At 44.4% G+C, this 26335-nt stretch overlaps 1 protein-coding gene across 3 annotated transcripts in view; it reads left to right on the forward strand.

The window, feature by feature from the left end:
• Window positions 1-26335, forward strand: part of RABEP1 (rabaptin, RAB GTPase binding effector protein 1) — a 749444-nt gene that overhangs the window by 549990 nt on the left and 173119 nt on the right. For all 3 annotated transcript variants that reach the window (XM_069226667.1, XM_069226669.1, XM_069226668.1), the window contains exons 12-13: window positions 22752-22850; window positions 23434-23574. In XM_069226667.1, coding sequence (XP_069082768.1) covers window positions 22752-22850; window positions 23434-23574 — 240 coding nt within the window. The remainder of the gene's footprint in view (window positions 1-22751; window positions 22851-23433; window positions 23575-26335) is intronic.

Genomic DNA, 26335 nt, shown 5'->3' on the forward strand with positions numbered 1-26335 from the left:
ACTATGTTCAGTTCCCATGGAGGGGAGGGTTTCCGAATGGGCGGAAAAACTTTTTTCAAACCTTCCAAGAAATCCTTGACTACTGGTTTCGTAAAGAAGGATTCCTGAGAAGGTGACTTACGATAGGCTGTAATGGCAGACAAATGTACCTTAATAGATGATACCTGCAGACCAGACTTTGCCAGATGGAGTAAGACAGTATGACGTCCTCCTGAGCCCGTATGGGATTCTGACCTTGCTGACAGCACCATATGTAGAATCTCTTCCACTTAAACGCATAAGAACGCTGCGTGGAAGGTCGTCTAGACTCTTTCAAGATGTTCATGCACTCCTGCGAGAGCCCTAGGTGCCCATACTGCAGGAATTCAGGAGCCATGCTGTCAAGCTCAGAGAGGGTAGGTTGGGGTGCAGGATCCTGCCCTCCATCCTGCTCAGAAGATCCGGTCTGCACGGCAGCCTCCTGTGAGGTTGTTCCGATAGGTTGAGGAGATCTGTGTACCAGAATTGACGGGGCCATTGTGGAGCTATGAGAATCATTCTGGTGCTGGATCTGTAAAGTTTGTTGATCACTGCCGGTATGAGGGTAATCGGTGGAAAGGCGTAGAGAAATATCCCTGACCAGTCGATCAACAGGGCATTCCCTTGAGATCCCGGACGGTAGAACCTTGATGCGAAGTCTGGGCATTTCTTGTTTACCTCGTCTGCGAAGAGATCCAATTGAGGCCGACCCCATTGAGCGAACATGTCTTCGCCGACTTCGCCGTGTAGGACCCAATCGTGGGTGTCCTCTAGGTGTCTGCTCAGAAAATCTGCTTCCACGTTTTGTTGACCTGGTAGGTGAATCGCTGTAAGCGACATTCCTCTGGCCAGGAGCCAATGCCAGATTGTTTGGGACTCCAGAGATAGGGGTAGGGATCTCGTTCCCCCTTGTCTGTTCAAGTAATACATTGTGGTTGTATTGTCCGTTTGTATTAAGAGAGATTTCCCCTGAATCGATGGAGCAAAAGACTTGAGAGCCAGATGGACCGCTCTGAGCTCCAGCAGATTGATGTGGTACTTCCTTTCGTTGTTGGACCACAGGCCCTGAGCGTGAAGGGGACCTAGATGATCCCCCCCCCATCCTTGAAGAGACGCATCCGTTACCAGAGTGTCGGATGTAATTGCCTGGTGAAACGGAGCCCCTACTGATAGGTGAGGTTTGTGCATCCACCATTGCAATGACTGACGTGCTGCTATTGGTAACCGCACTCTGTCCTCCCAGCGACCTGTCCTTTGGTTCCAGTTGTTTTCCAACGCCTCTTGGAGGGGCCTCATATGGAGCCTGGCATTCGGGACAATGAAAATGCATGATGCCATGGAGCCCAGCAGAGATGTCACCTGACGGGCCGTAGGTGCGTCGGATCTTAACAGGTCTTGACACTTTTTCTTTATTGAGAATTGTCGTTCCTCTGAAGGATACACTCTTTGGAGCTCTGTGTCTAGTATTGCTCCCAGGTAGTGGACGTTCTGCGTTGGAATCAAGGTGGACTTTTGGCAGTTGACTTGAAGACCTAGAGACTCGAAAACCTTGAGCACAATGTCCCGATGGGTTCTCGCCTGCTCCGGAGAGGAGTCTTTCAGTAGCCAGTCGTCTAGGTATGGGTAAATGAAGATTTTTTGTTTTCGAAGATGTGCCGCTACCACTGCCACGCATTTCGAGAAGACGCGGGGGCAGATTTCAGGCCGAATGGTAGCACTTTGAACTGATAGTGCTGTGAGGCTATCTGGAAGCGCAGGAATTTCCGATGCTTGGGAACTATCGGGATGTGAAAGTATGCATCCTGCAGGTCGATGGAACACATCCAGTCTCCCTGATGTAGCTGAGGGAAAATCTGGTGAAGAGCCAGCATCCTGAACTTTTGCTTTCTTATGTACTTGTTCAGAAGCCGTAAGTCCAAAATCGGTCTTAAAACGCCCTCTCTGCCTTTTTTCGCCACCAGAAAATAACGGGAGTAAACCCCCTTTCCTCTGTGCACAAGTGGAACTTTTTCTATTGCCTTCTTTCGTAAAAGGGCTAGAGCCTCTTTGCGCAATAGGCTGACGTGAGACGGATTGCATTTGGTTGGTGGCAAGTGTGGTGGAGGTTGCCGGAAAAGAAGAGAGTAGCCATTTTCGACAATGTTGATAACCCATTTGACTTTTGTGATAGAGCGCCACTCGTGAAGAAAATCTGTGATACTTCCCTCCACCGGAGTGGCGCACAGTATTGAGAGAAGCGAGTTTTCATTGCTTGGCCGGTGCTTTGGGTGTGGACTGTTGTGGTCTACTTGACCCTCGTTCCCTTGTGGCCTTGCGAGCCTGAAAAAGATGGCGTCCCTGCCTTTGTTGTGGTCTCTGGGACCAGTGAGGGGTTTGAACCCTCTGCTGGAAAGGGCGCCTGTCATAAGGCCTATACCTCCGCCTGAAATCCTTCTTTCTTTCCAGGCCTACTGCCCTCATGGTGTCCACTTCAGTTTTCATGCGCGCCATTTCTTCGTCCGTATGGGTACCAAACAGCGAGTTCCCGTTGAATGGAAGATTTAGGATGCACTGTTGTGCTTCCTGTTTTAAACCAGTCAATCTCAACCAGGAAGACCTTCTTGCACAGATTCCATGTGCGTACCCATGTGCAGCTAAGTCTGCCCCATCTGCCGCTGCGCTTATGACTTGGTTGGATACCAGTCATCCCTCTTGAAGGATCTCTTGGAAGTCCTGTCTGTCTTCTCTAGGTAATTTTTCTGTGAACCTGTTGAGAGAGTCCCACAGAGAACGGTCATATGTGCCTAGGAGTGCAGTCGCGCTGGAGACCTTCATCATAGATGCCGCCATGCCGCACATTTTTCTCCCCAGAGAGTCTAGATGTCTGCTCTCTTTGTCCGGCGGGACCGTGGAGGATGATGCCACTGAGTGAGTTTTTCAGGCTGCGGCCAATATGACCGAGTCCGGCGGCAGATCCGTTCTTAGGAATAAAGGATCTTGTTCAGGCGCTTTATATTTTTTCAAAATCCTAGCAGGAGAAGATTTGAGGGTGGCTGGCGCCAAAAAGGTGTCCATGGTTGGCTGCAACAGACCAGGCACTAGCGGCAGTAGCTTTTTCGAAACTGCTCTATGCTGTAGAGTCTCAAAAATGACTGATGAGGAGGTTGATGGTTCTGGAACCTCTATATTTAACTTCTGTACTCCCCTGAAAAGCACCTCTTTAAAAGTAGTGATGTCATCCACCGGTGAAACTCTAGCTGGTGGAGAATCTGTTAAGGTGGGGGAGTATCGTCTGACGGATGACCCTGACGATGACCAAGAGGGCGATCTTCTGTGTCTTGATCGTGACCTAGATCGTCGCTGGGAACGTGACCTGCTGCGAGACGCTGTAACAGAGCGCCCAGGCCTCGGGGTCGGTTGGCGAGAAGCAGAACGAGCCCGTCCTGCCCGCGCTGTCGGTGATGGTGTTCTCGGGAGAGAGGCAGTAGGAGAGTACATCCGTGAATACTGCGAATCTGGGGAGGCCGTTGGTCTGTTAAGGCTCTCTAACCATCTTGGTGACAAATTGATGGGTGAGACATGCCCCGACGATGCCGCTCTCGAACGAGATGAACCACTCCTTATGGAGACCACTGGCGATGGAGCAGCCTTATCTGCTGGCGGAAGCCGATGTTCTGCTCCCTGCAAGACAGGTAAAACCTGTGTTGACGTCGACAGCCGTAATGACGTCGAAGGGGGCGCCGCCTGTTGTTCCTGCCTCGACGTTGAGTGCCTTAACGTCGAACGGCGATCTCTGGACCTCGACCTGCTCGCCGTCGCGTGCCTCAACGTGGAGCGGTGGGTGGCCGACGGTGGATGTCCTCGCTCTCGCCTCTGTGGCGATTTCGACGCCGGCTCTCTTGACGTCGAGGGGTGCGAGGCCTTCGGCGGCGAATGGGCGCGCCGGTGATGGCTCGACGTCGATCGGCGGGGTGCCGTCGACGGAGATATGCCCCTGCGATGGCCATGCTCTCTCGACGCCGTATCCTTCGACGTCGGTCGGGTCGCCGTCGACGGCGATCTATGGCGGTGAGATGGTGGCAGCGTCGACGTCGACGGGGAACAAACAGGTACTACCTGCTGACGTCGACCTAGCCATTCTCTCCTGAGAGTGGCTTGTTGGCTGCCTGGGAAGCGAAGAGGATGATGTTTTCTGCCTCTCGTGAAGCCCATGAAGCCTGATCTTTTCTCTGTCCTTCAGACTCCTCTTTGACATGTTCTTGCAGTTTTTGCAAGTGTCAGGGCAGTGACTCTGAGGCAGGCACACAATACAAAGAGTGTGTGGATCTGACTGGGCCTTCTTCTTCCCACAGGAAGGGCATTTCACAAAACGTTAAGGCATTTTTCTGTCAGGAAAAAACTTCCAAACTCAGACAATGATGTTAGATGTCGAGTAAAGTAGGAAAAAACGCTGTTCTAAAGTATTTTTCTGAGAAAAACTCAGAAAAACTGAGAGCTCAATGCTCCAGGATCCTCTCAGAAGAAGCCGGAAAAAAGAACTGACCTAACTGTGAACCAACTGTCACCTCTCCTTCACCCCTGAGGCATGGTGGGATACTGGGGGTGCTCAGGGTCTTAAAGGCACGGTGCCAACGTTTTTATGGTTCTCCTGTGTTAACCTGCATGCAGCCTATTGGCTAAGAATGCTCCATTGTTTTTTCAATGTATTTTTTCTCTTTTTTCTCTAAGCCCAGTTTTGGGACTTTGGTAGATATTTATTCCCTTATTGTAATTTTGTAAAGTTTTACAAAAAAAAAAAAAACTCCATAGAAATAAAGCATTTTAGCCTGTTTATGATTATAGCCTGCATTGCTGTTTTACACATATATATATGAGTTGAGTATGAAAAATTTGTCTACTAAAAATCCTATATATATATATATATATATATATATATATATATATATATATATATATATATATTTTGTGCATATTTCATACTTTATATGTGTGTATTTTATATATGCTCCGGGGTCCCCGCACAAGGGCGGGAATATTCAATGTTTATGACTATTGATAAAGATCCCCTGGAAGAGAATTGTCATGTCCTAGCCCTTTTAGACCGAAATCAATCTTTCTGCCTGCTGTTCAGAATGAAGTCATTCAAATATTTGAAAAAGATATGATAAACCAATTTAAGAAGATGAGATAAAGTTCAAGGAATGTTAAATATGATAATCTTTCTAAAAAACAAAAAATGGCTCTGGACAGCCTTAGGAAGGACCCAGATATTGTCATCCGGGAGTCTGATAAAGGGGGCAAAGTAGTTGTTCTCAGTAAAATGCAATATTTGGGGGAAGGAATACGCCAGTTGAGTGATCACAACTGCTATATTTATGCTAATCAGGCGGAGTTGAAAATGTCTAGTCTTGAATACTATGGAAAACTGGTAGAGTGGAGAGACAAGGCCCTATTGGAATGGGATGAATATCTCTTTTTAAAATGTGATCATCCGAGAATCCCAGTATTATATCTCTTGCCTAAACTGGATAAAGATAAACGAAATCCTCCTGGCAGACCTATTGTGTCAGCGATTGGTTCATTACTTGAAAATACTTCACGATACATTGATTGCTTTCTCAAACCCTTTGTTGAATGTTTACCTTCCTATGTGAAGGATACCACACAATTTATAAGGATGATGGATGGTCTGGGTTGGGAGGAGGAATTTCTATTTCTAACCTTAGATGTAACCAGCTTATATACGTGTATCCAACATGAATTGGGTCTCAAAGCAGTCAGACATTATTTGAGAGCAAGATCTTTGTCATAGCTCATGCATACTGAAATGATCTGTGACATGATATGGTACTGTCTTACCAATAACTTTTTCCTTTTTGACGATCAAATATACAAGCAGATTCAGGGAACTGCGATGGGTACATGCTTTGCTCCAAGCTACGCAAATGTATTCATGGGTTGGTGGGAGGAACAGGTATCCTCTAATGTAGCCAACTATGATGATAATAATGTGGTGTTATGGTGCCGATATATAGATGACATTTTCATCATCTGGAGAGGTGATGTGGATTCGGCACTCAACTTTGTGACAACTTTAAATAATAACCAATACAATCTTAATTTAAGTGAGCAGCACAGCAGTACATCTATCCAGTTCCTAGATGTTGAAGTGAATGTTGAAAATAATTTGGTACAGACAAGGCTTTACAGGAAAGTAATAGCAGGCAACAGTTTGTTAAATGCTAAGAGTGCTCATCCTCCCAATTTGAGCATACCATATGGTGAACTCCTGAGAGCAAGACGAATCTGTAGTACTGATAAGAAGTATCAGCAGGAATGTAGGACCATGTGCACAAGATTTAGCCAAAGAGGATACAGCGACAACACTATCCGGCAGGCTGTGAAGAAAGTTGAGGGAGTAGTAAGATCAGAGGTACTGTATCGTACATACCGACATAATACGTCTGATGAGAAGATTAGGTTTATTACGACCTACTCCAATCAAACATTCAATTTGAGACGAGCACCTACTAGAAGTTGGCACATTCGTCAAACAGACCCGGATTTACAGGAGTTTGTGTGGGATAGTCCTGCAATAACTTCGTAAGGGTAGGTCGCTGAGAGATAATCTTAGTCCCAACATAGTGCTTAGTAACATCAAACTGGGGAGTGGTAGATCTGGAATCTCAGGGTTTTACTGCTGTCACCAATGTAAAGCATGTAGATACAGTAAAGACTGTAAAAAAGTAACATGGGGCGTTGGCCAAGATGAATATGGCATCAAGGGATTTTTTTACATGTAACACAGATTTCTGTGTGTACTGTCTACGATGTCCATGTGATAAGATATATGTGGGCAGTACGATTCATAAGGCGAAAAAGAGAATGTTGGAGCATGTAAGAGCTATCCGTAATTTTGATCGCAGTTATCCTGTGGCACGACACTTCCACGAAGTACATCAAGGTGATGAAAAACAGCTTACATATTTAGTCTGTGATCAGATCAAACTGAATTCACACATACATTAGACATCAAAAGAGCACTAATGTACTACATTGACAGAACAAAACTAATTCGAAAGACAAAACAACTATTTATTGCCTTTCAAAAACCTCATACAGGAAATCCAATTTCAAAACAAGGCATTGCTAGATGGATAGTTAAGTGCATTCAAACCTGCTATCTTAAAGCTAAAAGAGAACTGCCTATTACGCCAAAGGCACACTCAACCAGAAAGAAAGGTGCTACCATGGCCTTTCTAGGAAATATTCCAATGAACGAAATATGTAAAGCAGCAACATGGTCTACGCCTCATACATTTACCAAGCCGTACTGTGTAGATGTGTTAACTGCTCAACAAGCAACAGTAGGTCAAGCTGTACTAAAAACATTATTTCAAACTACTTTAACTCCTACAGGCTGAACCACCGCTTTTGGGGAGATAACTGCTTACTAGTCTATGCACAGCATGTGTATCTGCAGCTACACATGCCATCAAACGGAAAATGTCACTTACCCAGTGTACATCTGTTCATGGCATTAGTCGCTGCAGATTCACATGCGCCCACCCGCCTCCCCGGGAGCCTGTAGCCGTTTAGAAGTAGATCTTAAACATTTGTAAATATATTACTTTAAGCTTCATTATGTACATACACATTTACTCCATTGCATGGGCACTATTACTAGCATACACAACTCCTACCTCACCCTCTGCGGTGAAAACAATCTAAGATGGAGTCGACGCCCATGCGCAATGGAGTCGAAATGGGAGGAGTCCCTCGGTCTCGTGACTCGAAAAGACTTCTTCGAAGAAAAACAACTTGTAACACTCCGAGCCCAACACCAGATGGCGGGATGTGCACAGCTAGTGAATCTGCAGCGACTAATGCCACGAACAGATGTACACTGGGTAAGTGACATTTTCCATATATATCACTTTTATATGTGGGTCTGGTTTTCCTGGGTGCCTTTTTAAGTTTTAGAGCACCGCGCCGATCTCCACCTAGCAATAAAAGTTGCCCATACTATCTCACTAATTTGTTGCTTGAATAACTGCTTGATTCACCAGTCGTTTAAAATTGATAACAGGCTGTTCTATGGTCTAATGACCAAGCTTTTTCAAAAGTTATGCATACATTTCCGGTGTGTAATATTCCCCAATTTTTTGTGATTTTGAGATGGTGTCTATAGTTGGGGTCTTGAAATTAAAATATGTGGAGAAACAGTAGCTACGTAAATATGTTTACATAGCTTACAAATTGCAGAAAAAGTTAAGCAACACAAGGTGGCAAATAAAATACAAAAGAACGCCATCTGGTTGATTAAATATAATTGATATTTTTACAGAATTACACTGTTGCTTCTTTATGAAACCAAAAACTAAGTGCAAAACTTGTCTTTCGCAAAATATAAAGCTTGTGTAAACTTCAGAGAAAACAAAGTGGTGCACTTGATAAACATTCTATAAACTCGAAGGCAGCTCCTAATACTCTTAATACAAAAATCCAACTAAGTCTGCGCGTGGCACACTAAGGGAAAGAGTGAACATAAATAAGCCCCTGGACAGCCAAGTTGGCCTTTTCATGGGCACAGTCTCTAAAGAACTAACATAGACCTACAGCATAGCCAAGGGGCTGAGCACACAAATATCCTGAAGCAGACTATATGAAAACCAGCCCTGGGGTCAGATGAAGTTATGGAAATCCAACTTTACACTTACATGAAAGTTAAAATAAAATCGAAACTATGTGACTGGAAATGCCGGGTTATATTGTTAGACAGTTTTAAATTGCTTCTTCCTTTTAACATGATTTTAAAATCTCTTAGCATTAAACTCAGTACTACCAGTTTCTGCACTTTCTGCTGGATGTTTTTTTAATGTGTTAATGCGGCATTATTCAAACACATTATCTCCGTTATCTTGTGCAAAACGGCAAACTGTTTTTTTCAAAACCAGTCCAATTTATTGGTACGACATTTATCTTACTTGTTTACCTCCGTGTTTGCCCACAAAATGTTATTGCAATTTAGTTGTTATTTTAATCATTGCACCATACATATAGCCATTATCAGCTACTGGTGCTAAAGCAAATCTTGCTAGATGCAAATTACCAGCTAGGTGTGGTTACTTCAACTTGAGTACTAAGTCGCTGCATGCACCCCTTAGAGTTATGTTAACACTGCCTTTGGTGTCACATGGCACAATTTACTGGTCAAGCACTTTATAGGCACCACTGCCGCTATCCCTTATATGGCACACTATACTTTTCTCTTCCTGATTAAACGTGGTTCAAGCACCGGATTTCGGTGCTAATTCCAGTGGTCCTGCATATAACTAAAGCACTTCCATTTACCTTCTTCCTCTATCTGCAGCAAAAAATGAATAGGTTGCTATATAGCATCCTAATTTAAAAATGCCATGCTAAATCCAATAGAATACCACTTTCACCAACCCACTATCAGAGTTTCTGGCTGGCTAACACAGTTCCCCAAAGAAAGACACAAGACAGCCACAGAGGAGAAATAAACTTGATGGGTCACCCAAACCTATCAAGAGTCATAGTGTAATAAGGATGAAAGTTGGCCTGAATAATGGTCATAACTATAATAAGGAGTTATGATTAAAACATACAATTATGTAAACCTTTTTCAGAAATAAACTTTTGGCATTAGACTGTAATGCTCAAAACAGCCACCAGAGGCCACCATCACAAAAAATGGTCATGCAGCCATATTGTTAGCCCCTATAAGGCATAACCCCATGAAAAAATACAGGAAAAAGTAATGCAGTGTAACCATATACTTAGCACCTCGAAAGTGTTTTTGGGGCTAACAGGCCCATTGTAATATCACTAACAAGGCCTTTAAAAAAAAGTCTCCCGGCAGTAAAACAAAGGTTCTAGCCATGAGAAAGCTTAAAAGACACTGAGTGGTGGGAGGTGTTATTATTTTGGGGTCCCCACTAACCTAGTGTGGGGACCTAGAGATGATGTAGACAAAGCATTTTGAAGTTGCTTCCATTGTCCTAGGTCTACCACAGACTGAGTTATGAGCAAAAATGTTTGTGAAAGTAATGCCCTGCAAAGCATTATGGGGCAAGTTTCCGTACCACAAATATTTTAGTATGTTGATATGACTGTAATACTTAAAAAAGCCCCTATAGGACACCACAATGAAAATAGCATGGTCATGTAACTTTATAGTTCGCTCCTAGAGGGCATAACCACACAAAAAGAAAATTGCATTAAATAATGCAGTATAACCATATATTTAGCCCCTAGAGAGCATTGTGCATTACACATTGTCAGGGGTAGCAGGGCTATAGCAATGATATTGCAAACAAGGCCCTTAAAACATAAGCTACTCTCAGCTGTAAAATAAGTTTGTCATGAGAACGCTTATAAAGACACTAAATGGTGGGAGGGGTTATTATTCTGGGGTCTCCATTAACCTAGTGTGGGGACCCATTATTGATGTAGACAGAAGGACCACATCATGCTAAATGTTTTGTAGGTAGTCCCATTGTCCTAGGACCACCACAGGCTGAGCTATGAGCAAAACGTTTTGTGAAAGTATTGCCCTGCAAAGCATTATGGGACAAGCTTTCTGAGTGTAATGAATATTGTAGTATTGGCTCTCCCACTGTGCGGGAGAGCCGCTTTGGCTTTGAGGATTTCTGTTTTATGTAAAGCATTTCAGATTTCAAGTGTTTTGAGGAGAGAGCCACAAGGAAAGACTCTGTTTAGGTAACTGTGAACAATGTGACCAGTGCACCAGTACCGCCAGTTGAGTTCATGCTATTGTGCCTGTTTGTGCTGTGAGCGACATGGCCGATGTCAAGAGACAAAAGACAAAAGAAAATAAAGTTTGCCCACGCTGAAGTATATCGGCAATGGTGCAATAATCCATGTAATGGGGCAGTCTGCAAGGCATGACAAAAACAGCCTCTTGGTGGGACAAATGTAAAGCATTTACCAATGACATCAAGTGAATTTTGAAAGGCAAGCCCAGCAATGAATGAAAGTGATGGGCGTACAATGCTTGTGGTTAACAGCCTACAATACTTACAACAGGTCAAAGCTCTTGCGCTCCACCTAAAAAACTACCTGGGCCAATCAGAAGGCTCTGTTTTTTAAAGCTGGGTTTCAGGGACTCTCGCAAGAGTCCCTCAAACCTGGCCGTCCAGATAGACAAATACTTTGAACTTTAATTACTAAAAAACTGCGTAACTGATTCACACCAAATCACAAAAAAACACTCCTTTTGGACCAGGATAAAGCTTTCTGTCAAATGTGGTGTAATTCTGTTCAGCATTTTTTTGCTGTAGCTCCATTAAAAAAAAGGTATATGGAAAATGCATGGAGGATTTCTTATGGACCCACCACCTTTTCATCTCAGCCCCCACTTGACAACTCACCCCAAAACTTTCTATGCACAAACTAGACAAAAAGTAGCAGTTTTTTGGTAAGAGGTACCAAAGTTATTAGCGGAACAAAAAAGGCATTTCCTATGGAAATGCTAACCCAACCATAACTACCCAGTGGTAAAATTACAACTGGCCCAAAGCAAATGTGTGTAATAACGGACTACTTAATTCTGTTACTTGCAGTGGAGAGTATGTGGAAAAGTCAGAGTCAAACATCAATCTTCCTTGTTCTCTGTTAAAAATAAATCGGAAAATGTGTTCACTATGTTCTTCCACATCTTTCAGGGCTTCTTTATGATTTCCTGTTAACTCTGCCAAGATATGATGTAGTTAATTTTAGGAGGCACAGGTGAATCTCTTCACCTTAGAAGAAGCTGGACCATGGCATAAATTTGCAACTTGAGAACAAAATCTGGGACCAGAGAGTCAATCATTGCACCTGAGGGCATAATTTGCCAGAGCATTAAAACTGGCATGAAAGATGTCAGATTTTTAAACAAAAAATCTGAATATTCATGAATGTGGCTCTTGTGGATGCATGTGCTCTTTCCTGAAAAAAGTAGTTAAGTGAACACAACTTTGTGTCGGAGGAAACTGGTGCATGTCGTAAGCAAGGAGAATGCTCAAGGTAGTTTTGTGTAGGTAGTTATAGTTAGGACCTAGTTTTCATAGGATAAGCGTTTTTTGTTTTGCCAATAACTTAGGCACCGTTTGACAAATTTTCACGAAACTTTCAAAACTAGTACACACCTGAGTTCAGCTCCTGTGTTGAAGGTTTCCGGGGGATTTTTCAAGCCAGTGCGAGATAAGGGGGGTGTTGGGGGGGGGTCAAAAAAAGCATTTTCCCCATGCAGTTTCCCATAGGGTTTTTAAACACTACAGCCCCGAACCACTGAACAGCATTACACCAAATTTGGTAGAAAGCTAGCTCTTGGTCCAGAAAGAGCCTTTTTTGTGATTTGGTGTAAATCAGTTCTGTAGTCATCAAGGTATTAAAGAAAAAAACTAATTTGTATATCTAGGAATGCAGATCCTGCGCCTATCCCACAGATCTCATGCAGAGATCTGAATTTCTGCTAGCACTCCAAAAAGTGTTGGCAGCTATTTTGGGACTGTGACTCAGCCGAGTCCCAAATAGAATACCCTGACCCCCTAAGCCTGGTGGTGGGGTACCTGCTTGGGCCAAATGCTTTTGTTTTTTTACATTTGTTTTCCTCAATAATCGCAGAGGATCAGCAAATTCTCCCTTTTCTCCCCCCCCCGCCTCCCCCGTCAGTTTACATCCCCATGGCTAGGCCAATCTTTATTTGTGGAGGGGTGCCACTCGGACACCCCTCCTGGGCCCATTACGGCCCCAAGGACCACCACCTCCCCAGGGCCAAGCCGATTTAGCAAACGGAGGGAGGGAGGTTGTGCGGACCCCCCTCCTGGGCCATTTCGGCCCAGGGGACCACCACCTCCCCAGGGTTAGACCAAAGTTTTAAAGGGGAGGGGGGTCAAGCATCCCTCCCACCCCCCATCTCCAATGGGTGACACCCTATATCCCAAGTTTCCCACCCTGAGGATAGGATCCCCAGGGCTGAAATTAGCCACTCTTCTACTAATTGGTGGGGCCCGGGGGATGAGGGCTTGGGGTCAAAATCGGCCCAGGGAGGACAGCCACATGACTCCCCTCCCCTTTTACTAATCAGCCCAGGAGGGGGACCACATGCCTTCTTCCCTTTAAGCAATTGGCTGGGCCCTGCGAATGGGGTCCCAGGGCATAAATGGCCCAGGGAGGGGGGGGGGCTGTGTGCCCCCCTCCCATGTTGCCTACATATGGGAGGTGGGCCACAGGGCCATCCAACCCCTGCTGTGCACTGCTGAAGGCCATTTGTGATGCAGGGTTCTGTGCCTATGGGGGATTGGCAATTGGCCCGGCCCTGCAGCCAGCCGCACCACGCATATCCATGGGCTGTATGAGGTGCTTTCAGTAGTGACTCAGTGCGGGGGTCCCTGGATTCCAATAAAGACCCAGTGGGGGTCCCCGGGCTACAGTAATGACAAAGTGGGGGTCCACAGATGTTAAAAGGTTGGGAACCACTGATCTACACAAATGACCCCTTGCTGAATTCAGAATGTTGTTTACTTTTCAGAAATGTTTAGCCATCCGAAATCCAGCATTGGTTTCACACCCATTTCTGTCACTAACTGAAAGCACAAACAATAATAAAAATGGGGTATGTCCCAGTAAAATGACAAAATTGTGTAATAGTTAAAAATGGTCACGATTCATTAGTATTTCCAGAACTAACATTTTACTACATGTCCCACCAAACACTACCTGGTGAGGTTTTGAAAGAGTTTTTTCCATTGGAAAAGAACAGGAGGGTAAGATTCTAAGACATTGTCCAGAAGGCTACCTTGAATATACCAATGCTAGTGCAAGTTCTAAAAATCTTTGCTACCAAAACATCCAGTTTGGGAGGCCAAGGGCAAAACAGATTTGTTTGATATCCATGTAATTATCTGATATAGCAATCTCATGCTTTTATTAGTTCACGAATTAGGAATTGAGCTGTCCTCTCCCACAGAAATATTGATAGGATTTTTTTTTGTTCCTACATTAATTATTAAATAATTATATTTAACAATGTCATACGAAGGTGCTGAAGTCCAGTAGGGGTTCTGTCTGGTAATACTAAATCTAATTAGTCCAAAATTAAACAATTGTTTTTGCATAGAAGCTGGTGTATCGCCACATAAGCATTATAAAGATTAAAAAAAACACAAAGCAATAATACAACCATGCTTAAGGCTCTTTAAAGTAAATATTCTGTCAGAAAGGAACCACTCCTACCTGGTTGAACATAAATCCAAAGAAGTTTTAACTCAGTGTGAAGGGGGCAAGTCTTTTCCACAACCCGTTCTTTAATAACCTTGTGAAAGTGCATATCATCATAGACATTACAACATAAGAGCTTAGAGTTTTTGTCCCATTGCCCTAGTAACAAGCCTATTCAAAGACGTAATGTTATCCTTTGTTCATAGCCATGCTCTTATTGCTCTTTGTGTCCAGGGAATAATAGAGTTTTAGTAATGCTGGTTAAATATACAGGGATATTTAACTAGTGAGGGAATGGAACAGCCACTGGATTTAGAGAAGATGTATGTTGGAAGTCAATAAAGATCTTATATAAAAGGAAAAACATTCACAGATCAGGGGTGCCCATCCAATAGAAGATTTGTTTTTTAATCTCTTTATTGAGTTTCATAAACCATTCAAATACAGAAAGAAAAAAAACGTACAGTTACAGCCGCAGCATTAACATGACAATATTGGGTAATGAGGAGATCTGGGGTTTGGCGAGTTTGACATTGGAGGGGGGGAGGGGGGGGAAGCAGACAAGAACGGGTAGGAGGGCTACAAAGCAAGCCTTCTGCTGCAATAAAGAGTGACACAAGTGCCTCAATGGGCATGAAGCTACATAGCATGTATAGTTAACATACACTTAGATACAATATGTTCACCTAGTGTATGTCAGTCGAGATACATATATGTGTGTCCTGCATCTTTGGGAGAGTGTGTGTGGATCAAAGTGAGGACATATAAATGCCGGTTGTGGCGGGGTGTCTAAGAGGTGGAGTTGGCAATAGTGTGAGGGGCTCTTCTATGGGGTCGTGCTGTTTAAGAGAGTGCAGTGGTCTGCGATGACCTACCTTATGGAGATGTGAGGTAACTCACTATGCGTAATTACATAAGGGCATCAGGGAGCCCACTGCCTACAATACAGGGTTAAAATGTTATGTCTTGTTCAGGTGGTCGAATATCATTTTTTGATTCTATTTTGATGATTAACGCGTCCCGAATTTCACTACCACCTCATGTTAGGCCCTTATGTTTCAGCATACGCAGCACCTCTGCCTCCGCTCTGGACCATTGCAGCAATGTTTGCAGCCATTTGGTATTGTCTGGGGTGGAAGGTGCCTTCCAATGCATGGCGATGAGGCGCTTAAATGTGGTAAAAGCCAGGTCTATAAATCTATGAAGATGTTTGTCCCTCTAGCTCTGTGGCACAATCCCAATAGGCAGGATTCAGGGGTGGGTGACAGGGCATAGTCTATTATGTCAGCTGTAGTCTAAACTACCCGTTGCCAAGCCACTTGTAAAGAGGGACACTCCCATACCATATGGTAGAAACGGGCTTCGGGCTAACCACAACAGGGACATTTAGGGTCAGCTGTTGGGAACATACATTTAATGTGGTAAGGGGAAAGATAAGCTTGGTGCAAGTAATTGAACTGTGTGAAACAGAACCTACAGTTGCGTGATATTTCTTTAAACATGGATAGGGCTGACAACCATAAGCGCTGGGTCTGAGGGCTAGTAAGCACTGCATCCCACTGAGCACGTGCACTCTCCATCCCTGGGCAATATGTGGTGTTCAAGGCAGTACATAATACAGAAATTTATTTCCCAGTCCCTGAAGCTGACAGTATCAGTGTAAGTGCTTGCGACGGTGGTGGTTCTGCATCGCCGTTTTGACATGTGTTGTGTATAAGTCGCCTGATTGCGCAGTATGATAAAAAATAAACCGGCTTGCAAGCCGTTGGCAACCCTAAGTTCATCAAACGTCAGTAGTGTACCTTCTGTAAAATAGTCTCCCACCATCGTGAGCTTTGCCGCTTTCAACGGGGTCTTGTCATGTTGCCAGAGTACGACCCGAGCGGCCGGCAGCTGCACCACGGGTATCAGTAGCGAGAATAATATGTTAGAAAGTTTGCTGTTTATAAATCTATGCCAGCAGGCTCTGGCCATGGTCATCAGAATAGTTCTGTGTGGGGGGGGGCATGTCTTGTCTGTCAGCCAGGATTACACTGAGGTCACACCGAGGAGGTTAGTTACATTTGTTTTGTCTGAGTTCTGGGACTCACTCAGCCACCGCAGCGGCCAGTGTAGCTGAGCCGCAATGTAGTATAATTCGAGGTTAGGCATGCCAAGACCACCCCTTGTCCAGTGGGCACTGCGTCGTGGCCAAGGCCAAGCGACGCCTGTCTTTCCCCCAGAGTAGGTCGGTTAACAAATTATGTAGTGTTCGGAAAAAAGATCTTGGGAGAATAATTGGTAATGCCTCAAAATAATACAGCAGTCTTGGGAGAACTATCATTTTAGCTATTGGCACCCTGCCCATCAGTGAGAGCACCAGAAGGTGTGAGCCTCTTACGGATCTGGTGGCTCGGTCAAGGTTACCTGCTTTTAGGTCTTTTATGGAATGATATACCTGTATCCCTAGGTATTTAAACGTGGTGTGGCATCACCGTAGTCGGTAATTTGGAAGGGTATGTTATTCATCCGGTGGAACAGGAGACATGGGGAAGATGCAAGATTTTGAACAGTTGACCCTCAACCCTGATATTGTGCTGAAGGAGTCCAGCAAGGACATAACCTCCGGAACAGATGTTTCATGATCGCATAGATACTTGTGATAGTGACTTCTAGTTGCAGATTCCTTACCTTAGAATTTCCCCAGGTGTCAGATTGGATCTGGAGGATTTTTCTTCGAAGAGTACCCCTGCTTGCCGTTAGGTGGCGTCCGTCGACTCCGCGGGTGTCATACGTCATTTTGTCGAATTCGTTTTTGACGAGTTTTGGTTTGCATCGAGGAATGTCCCATAAAACCAGATTTAAGCCCTGCGACTCCTGTCACCGCATGATGTTGGTGACTGATCCGCACCTTGTGTGCCTCTGGTGTTTGTAGCACGACCACGACCCGAAGACGTGCTCAGAGTGTCGGGCCATGAACCTGAAAGCTCAGAGGGAGCTGTCCCTGAAGCTCATGGCGGCCTGACACTCGACTCTGCGTCCTTCCCGTTCGAGAGGAAGGTCAGGAGACCAGTCGCGAAGTCACCACCATTTATCTTCATCCAAGTCATCTGGACATTCGGGTAAGAAGGCAAAATCTTCTTAGACTTTGCCCCGTTGCTCGCAAAACGCGACGCGGGAAGAGCGTTGACGCTGTAGGCCTCTGTCTACGGAGCTTCAGTCTCGGTCCGCTCCACGCCTCCCCAAATTTCCAGAAGCTGGTGCTACCCCTGCCCAACTTAAAGAATTCTATGACGCCATGTGCCTCATATTTGGCCATCCCGATCCACCTTTGGGCCCAGAGGACTCTGTGAGGGCCCCCTCGGGTTCCAAGTCGGCAACTTCGGTCCGACTCTGAAGGGTACCTCAGGATCCGGTTTCAGATCCTTCCCGACAGCGGTCGTGGCAACACGACCTTCCCTGGTGTCGGGTCAGATGTCTACCTCCCTGTGCCGATTGGGCCCACAATCGATGTCGACCCTATACTTATTCCCGACCACCCGGAGCTGGAATGACAGTTCTGTTTTCCATGGGCTCTGCTGTGCCTAGGGCTGATCCTGAACCCTATTACTATGGGTATGGCTATGGGTATAGTGTAAAGAGGTCAGTGGACCCTTTAGAAGACCAGCTTAAGCCTGAACTGGACTGGGTACAGGATTTGGGTGATGCCAGTGAGTTAGACACCTTCCCTGGCACTGGCATGTTTTCTCCCCATACCTTGGCTATGAAAGAGGGAGCGTCATATTCTATGGTGGTGAGAAAGGCTGCTGAGGTTTTGAACCAGTTCTCACTGTTCTTTATGGCTTCGCGCTACTGGCTTGGAAAGTTGTGAAAAGAAACTGACATCAGCGCGCCAGGATGACAGTGCCCTCGTATGTTCACAAAAGTAATGGTAGTGGTTGCAGCACATCTGCACAGGTTAGGGGTTCCATTCTTCCCCTACCTCGATGGCTGGCGGTGGAAGGCAGACACGCCCCTGAAATTCGTCTCCCACCTCCAGACTACGGCGAACCGCCTGCATTCGCTAAGGTTCACTATAAGCATGCCTAAGTCACACTGGACTGCCTCTCAGATGCTCCCTTTCATCAGAGCTGTTCCGGACACAGTGCAGTTTCGGGCTTATCCTCCCGAAAAGCAAGTCCAGGATATTTGGGCTATGATACCGATGTTTCAGCCTCTATCCTGGATTTCGGTGACTCTGAGGCTGCTAGGCATCATGGCCTCTTGCATCCGGCTGGTCCAACGTGCCAAATGGCATATGCAGGCTCTGCAGTGGGACCTGAAGTTCCAGTGGGCGCAGCATCAGAGGAATCTCTCCAACATGGTTCAGATCTCTGAGGGAACTGCGAAAGTCCTGCAGTGGTGGTTGTCGAATCGTGATTGGGTCAACGGCAGATCTCTCTCCCTTCCCCAACCAGATCTCACAGTAGTGACAGATGCATAACTCCTGGGATGGGGTGGCCACATGGAAGGGGCGGAGATCAGAGGCCTCTGGTCTCTGGCGTAGTCCGGACTCCACATCAATCTTTTGGAGCTCCGGGCGATCCGACTTGCATTGAAAGGCATGCCTTCCCTCTCTGAAAGGGAAAGTGCTGCAGGTGTTCACTGACAACACCACCACCATGTGGTATTGCAACAAGCAGGGCAGAGTGGGGTCGTGAACCCTCTGTCAAGAGGCTCTTCGCCTCTGGACCTGGCTGGGACGCCGGGGCATTTCCCTGGTGGTTCAACATCTGACGGGCTCTCTGAACGTCAGAGCAGACAAACTCAGCCGTCGGTGCATAGTCGATCACGAATGGCATCTCCATCCAGAGGTGGCGCAAGGCCTCTTTTAGCAATGGGAAAAACCTTGGTTAGATCTGTTCGCCGGCACAGAGAACGTGCAATGTCAGCTGTTTTGCGCATTGGAGTTTCCAAGGCAGCACTCGCTCTGCAACGCTTTTCATCACGCGTGGAACTCAGGCCTCCTGCACGCCTTCTCTCCAATACCACTTCTGTCCAGTGTTCTGAAAGAGATCAGGCAAGACCGGGCCCAAGTAATCTTGGTGGCACCGGACTGGGCACGAAGAGTCTGGTATCTCAAGCTATGGAGCATCGCCATCGATCCTCAGATCAGGCTGCCCCTTTGGAAGATCTTCTGTTGCAGCAGCAAGGGACGGTTATCCACCCGAACCTGTCCAGTCTCTGCCTCCTTGCGTAGAGATTGAGTGGCGACAGTTGACAGTTTTTAACCTTATATCCAAAGTCTGTAATGTCATCTCCTCTTTATTCTCTCTCTTGCCCAGCAGGGTTCTGCTCTGGGCACCCTCAAGTGATATTTGTCTGCCATCTCTGCCTTCTTAAGGCTACCAGACCAACCTTCTCTTTTCAAATGTCTGATTGTTGGGAGGTTTCTTAAAGTCCTCACTCATATGTTTCCTCCCGTCCCGTTCATCATGCCCCTGTGGGATTTGAAATTGGTCCTCACATACCTCATGTGTGCCCATTATGAGCTGCTCCACAACTGTCCTCTACGGCTCTTAACCCTTAAAACAGCTATTTTGATTGCCATCACCTCTGCTCGCAGAGTAAGTGAGCTTCAAGCTCTTTCTTCGAAGCCACCATTCCTAGCATGGCATCCTGACAAAGTGGTGCTTATACCAGGGCTTCCTTTCTTCCCAAAGTGGTACCGCCTTTTCACGTAGGCCAATCTATCACCTTGCTTACTTTTTACGCACCCCGACATCCCTCTCATGAGGAGGAGAGACTCCACCGCCTGGGTCTAAAAAGAGCTTTGGAGTTCTACCTAGATCGTACCAAAGATTTCACGGTGGACGATCAACTCTTTGTGGGATATGTGGGTGCGAAGAAAGGGAAGGCAGTGCAGAAGAGGACCATGGGATGGGTAGTCCTCTGCATCAAGATGTGCTACGCTTTGTCGGCAAAGCAACCCTCTGAGGGTTTGCACGCTCATTCAACCAGAGCAGCTGCTGCTACCACAGCGTTGGCACATGGAGTTCCAGTCCTGGATATCGGCCAGGCCACAACGTGGGCGTCCTTATATACATTCACCAAGCATTACTGCCTGGCTGGACAGTCAGGTCCGCACAGACTGCTATTTTGGCCGTTCGGTGCTGCAGGACTTTTTGGTGTGATCTTAGTTCGCAGGCCACCACCGAGGTTGCTATTGCTCCAGTATCTATTTTAAGATAAAAGTATCTATTTTAAGGTAAGGAATCTGCAACTAGAAGTCTCTATCAGATGTACAAGTTTTTACCTTTGGTAACAATATATCTGGTAGAGACATATTCTAGTTGCAGATTCCTTACCGACCCGCCCATCCTCCCCACACTGCGAACTGATTTCTAGGGACTCGTACTTCACTCTAAGGGCCCTAATTTTGGCGCATCATTCTCTGTGTTCTTCATGGCTCCACGCTACTGGCTTGGAAAGTCGTGAAAAGAAGCTGACATCAGTGCCCCAGGATGGCACCTAAATACGACTGCAACATCGTCATGGCGAACACAACTCCAACGACGCCTGCGAAGTCGACCGACGCCATTTAACGGCGCGCAGGGGTACTGCTCAAAGAAAAATTCTCTTACTCAAGTCTAATGCTTGGGGAAATTCTAAGGTAAGGAATCTGCAACTAGAATACGTCTCTACCAGATATATCATTAACAAAGGTAAGTAACTTGTGCATTGAGGCATCGTCTGCATTTAGGGATGTAATGTGACACGTGTCTCCGGTATCACCCAACGTCCTGCATTCTGCCGCAATTGGGCAGCCAATGGTTCCATCGCTGTTGCAAACAATAGTGGGGAAAGTGGGCATCTCTGTCTAGTGCCTCAGTGTATAGGAAAACTGTCGGAGATAATGTGCCCTGACTTAACACAGGCTGTCTGGTTGGAATACAGGATATTTATCCAATTAAAGAAACCAGTCCCAAAGACCATCCGATTGAGAGTCTCAAAAAGGTAATCCCAACTGAGTGTGTCGAACGCTTTTTCTATGTCGAGCGCAACGGCCACCCTTCTATACCCTGTATGTGAGTCATTGTGAAGGAGGCATATCAGTCTCCTGATATTTAAAAAAGTACTCTGACCGGGAATAAAACCAGATTGCTCATCATGTATCAATCCAGGCATTAACGGAAGAAGTCTATTCGCCAAGATTTTTCCCAGGATTTTACTATCTAGGTTTAGTAGGGAGAGCAGTCTATAGGATCGCACGTCTAGATGGTCACATCCGGGTTTAGGATCCACTAGAAGAATAGCAGTGGTTCTAACATACCGTACTTTCATAGCAGATTCTTTATGCATTTCTATGGTAATCTTGTTGGTTGTAATCGTAGTCATGTAACTTGCTTTATTTTCTTAGATACGTATTCAAGGAACATTTTCTTAAGGTGTAGGTGCTATACAATAGAAAATTTCAAGTTGTGGATTTTTAATATTGTCTGAGTTAAAAACATTTATAGTTAATACTTATGCTAAGTAAAAGCAAATATTTGTTGTTACCAAAGTTTTCATGTTCTCAAAATGATTAGTTTCCTATAGGCCTGCACTTTTTCTCCTGGCTATAAAACAATGGCCTGAATAACTTTGCATTATGTAGCGTTCTTTATGATTAAAGCCTTTTATCCTGTGTCTTACTTTCAGTACCCATTTCCTGTCTGTCTGGACCAACCGGCAACTTCAGTATTCAGAGTTCTCACAAGCTACAGTTTTTTGTTATAGTATTTGCTTTGGCAGATCTTATTTTTAAAGTATGTAATATGTTCTCAATTAGTTGAAAGAAAATGAAGGACCAAGAAACTTCGAAGGGACAAAACGATAATATTTTTTTTTTTCTGAAGTTCAAATTCTTTCCTGTCGCTTTTTTTTTTTTTTTTCTCAGAAAGATGCTACCAGTTGACAAGTTAGGCAAATGTTTTTCTCACATCTGGACTTAATTTTTGCCCCTCTTCGTGTATTATTGGTTTGTTCTGTGAGTATATCCGAAGAGGATATTTCCATATGATCACTGGTCTGGTGCATGTATTGTAATATTTACCTATTGACCTCCTGAGTTTTAAGAAATATGCCTGCAATTGCTTATCAAGAAAGAGGGTATTGTATTTTCCTCACTCATAAGAATTCCTCATTTCCCCTCACTTAGTTAATGCCTCATCATTCCAGAAATGTAAAATATTTGTTGTTTTTGTTGCAGTTTTAAGAAAATCAAGTTTTTTAAAAATACTTGTTTGTCTTGCTTTTTTAACTCTTTAGCCCAATCCAGACTCCTGCCACTATTACAGTCAACATCCTTTCTCAAAAAGAAGACTTAATGATTTATTTGGCCTTGTGATCTCAGAAGGAAATTTGTTGTTTGAAAAATAAGCAACCTGAAAGGGTCCAACATTGAGGGGGACTTTAGACAGCAAATGATTGGTAATCAGGGAGTCTGATGTATTACTTTGCTTTATATCAAAATGATCTGTAAGTAATATTTTTTGTTTTATTAGATATCTGCACTTGTCATTAGAGCACAGGAGTCCGAGACCTTGCTCAGGGATTTACAGCAGGCGTTTTCTCATGCAAAGAGGAGTGTTCAAGAACAAATGGTACGAAGATTGTGTTTTGCAGAATTGCAAGCATACATTAGCATGACTTTCACATCAATGCATTGTTAAAATGTTTTTTTTTTCTTCAGTGCTTACTTTGTCCTTTTATTCCCGAGGCATCAAATCTGTCTGAGTAATAGCTTCTCATAATTTGCGAAGTTCTTTGTAGATTTTATACAACTGGGAGTTACAACATTAATTTTAGCCCTCATCTATATGTTGTAAATTGTACTGGCAATTACTGTTAGTATCCGGTGACTGTGATCATGGACCTGTATTGAAATTCCAAACTCTAAAGAGAGGTCTTGGTGATTGTCAGATTATAGCCTTATAAGGAGAATCTGCAGGCTCCTTGAACCAGGCAGTGTTACTAGATGTTTCCTGTGCATCTTTCTAAGTAGTTTAAAGAGATGGATAAGCTGTAACTAGAACATGATACATATCAGATAAATAAATAAAAGATTGTTTATACAACTATTTAAACATGTATATGCCACAGCTAAACTTATGTGAATTATTCAAATTGTTGTATTCCATATGTTTAAATTGGCTTAATTAACTCAAAGTTTTTTCACAATTGAAGACTGTGCTCATGCAGTCTAGGGAACAGGTCTCTGAAGAATTGATTCGATTACAAAAAGATAACGAGAATCTTCAAGGAAAGCACAGCTTGCACATCTCATTGCAACAAGAAGAAAATTTTATATTGCCGGAATCAATAGAGGTAAAGCTTTTTTTGTTTGTTTCTACCAAAATTAAATCATTAGGTTTAGAATGTGAATAAGACATTTTTAGCATGTTCAGCACTTTCTTTTGTAGTAGGTTATCAATTTCAAGTGGCATGTTTTCATCAATAAAAGGTGCGGGTTGCCTTTGTATGAGAAAATGATGTCAGATAAGGAAATATATAATTGTAATGATTTATTTATCTTACTATTAATTTTGATAATGGTTTACTATTTTGATAAAAACTGTATTTTAGGCCAAGTTTTTATTTCAGGATGTAGACTGAGTGAAGTCATATAAATCAAAGTAGTTACAACTGGTGAGTGTTTCAGAAGCCATCACAAGAACAGCAAGTTCAAATATACATCTTGGTAATGCACACGATAAAATATATGTAAAGTTTCCCTATTTACAATGTTTGGTAAGTCTGTGGTAATACTTAACCCCTTAGCACGTTTTCTTTAATAACGTTTTCCAGCTATGGCAGATTTTTTAGACCAATATATTGTTACGTCTGCTGGACTCTTCTGGTTGCGGGGATATATAGGGCGTGTAGGTTCACCAAGAACCCTAGGTACCCAGAGCCAGTAAATGAGCTGCACTTTGCAATGTGTTTTCATTGTAAACGGGTATACAGCAATTCATTTGGTAAAATATAAAGAGTAAAAAATAGATATCAAGGAAACCTTTGTATTTCCAACATGGGCACAAGATAAGGTGTTGAGTAGCAGTGGTTATTTGCACATCTCTGAATTCTGGGGTCCCCATACTAGCATGTGAATTACAAGGCATTTCTCAAATAGACATGTTTTGTACACACTGCCTTACATTTGGAAGGAAGAAATGTAGAGAACATCAAGGGGCAATAACACTTGTTGTGCTATTCTGTGTTCCCCCAAGTCTCCCGATAAAAATGGTACCTCACTTGTGTGCGTAGGCCTACTTCCCGCGACATGAAACTCAACATGGACACATCACATTTTTACATTGAAATCTAATGTGTTTTTGGAAAGTGCCTAGCTGTGGTCTTTGGCCTGTAGCTCAGCCAGCACCTAGGGAAACCTACCAAACCTGTGCATTCTTTAAAACTAGGGACGTGGGGGAATCCAGGATGTGGTGACTTGTGTGGCTCTCACCAGGTTCTGTTCCCCAGAATCCTTTGCAAACCTCAAAATTTGGCAAATAAAACTTTTTTCCCCCAGATTTCGGTGCTGCAAAGTTCTGGAATGTGGAGCCACAAACTTCCTTCCACTCAGCATTCCCCAAAGTCTCCCAATAAAAATGGTACCTCACTTGTGTCGGTAAGCCTAGTGCCCGCAACAGAAAATGCCCCAAAACACAACGTGGACACATCACATTTTCCCAAAGAAAACAAACCTGTTTTTTGAAAAATGCCTAGCTGTGGTCTTTGGCCTCAAACTCAGCCAGCACTTAGGGAAACCTAGCAAACCTGTACATTTTTTAAAACTAAAGTTCTAGGGGAATTCAGAATGGGATGACTTGTGGGGCTCTCACCAGGTTCTGTTACCCAAAATTCTTTCCAAACCTCAAAATTTGGCAAATAAAACACTTATTCCTCAGATTTCGGTGCTGCGAAGTTCTGGAATCTGAGAGGAACCACAAATGTCATTCCACCCAGCATGCCTGCAAGTCTCCCAATAAAAATGGTACCTCACTTGTGTGGGTAGGCCTAGTGCGTGTTTCAGGAATAGATCACACAACGGTCAATGTTGGTCCCTACATGAGGGCAACTGTTGACCCTGGGGCAATCCATTCCTGACGCAGGCACTAGGTACAGGTACTCAAGTGGGGTAGCGTTTTTATCCGGAGAGGTGGAGAAACACTGGGTGGTAGAAATTTTGTGGATTCCAGCATATTCCTGTAGTTTGTGTGACAGAAATGCAAGAAAAAAGTTTTTATTTAACATTTCAGCTTTGCAAGGTATTCTGGGTAAGATAACTTTGGGGAATCCGCACAAGTCACACCTCTTTGGACTCCCCTGGATGTCTAGTTTCTGGAAATGTCTGGGTTTGGTAGGTTTCCCTATATGGCCGCCAAGCCCAGGACCAAAAACGCAGGTGCCTGCCTTAAAAACCAGGTTGTTTTTTTATAGATAATTTTGATGTCTCCACAATACGATTTTGGGCAGTGGATTTTGGGGCTGAACCAAATTGGGGAGCTCCCAAGAGAGCACTTTCTCTGTGCTTGCCGCCACATGAACCTGCTCTCTGTTTTGGGCTAACCCACTATTGTCTCGCTGCACAGACTGTGCATGCGAAGGGACAGCAGGACTTTCCTCATCACCTCCCTCATAATCACTGGAAGAGAAGTTATCAAATGGGACTCCTCCGATTGAAAAATCACCCCCAGAGTCTGCGTCAGTATCCTATCCCTCAGATGCTGTCTGCTGTCTCAGTATCTGCTGTCTCAGTATCTGCTGTCTCAGTATCTGCTGTCTCAGTCTCTCATCCTACATCAGAGCTGTCCTCTATAACCTGAGTTAGGGCTGGAGCAGCAGTCATCCAACAAGATGCCATCTCTGCTGCTGGCTAAACTGTCACTCTAAAACACTAGCCTATGTAGACAGTCACATAATTGCTGGTGGGTGTGTGTGTTAGTGTGCGTGTGTATATGTGTGCATGTGTGATACCTGGAACAGTAGAGGTCACATTACCTTCGCTTCTTCCGCATGTTCTCTCAAGACACTTCAAAAAATATCCAAAAAGACACACTATTACTTCACCTTGTCACATACCAAT

Source organism: Pleurodeles waltl, chromosome 3_2 (assembly GCF_031143425.1).
Source record: "Pleurodeles waltl isolate 20211129_DDA chromosome 3_2, aPleWal1.hap1.20221129, whole genome shotgun sequence".
Lineage (NCBI taxonomy): Eukaryota > Metazoa > Chordata > Amphibia > Caudata > Salamandridae > Pleurodeles > Pleurodeles waltl.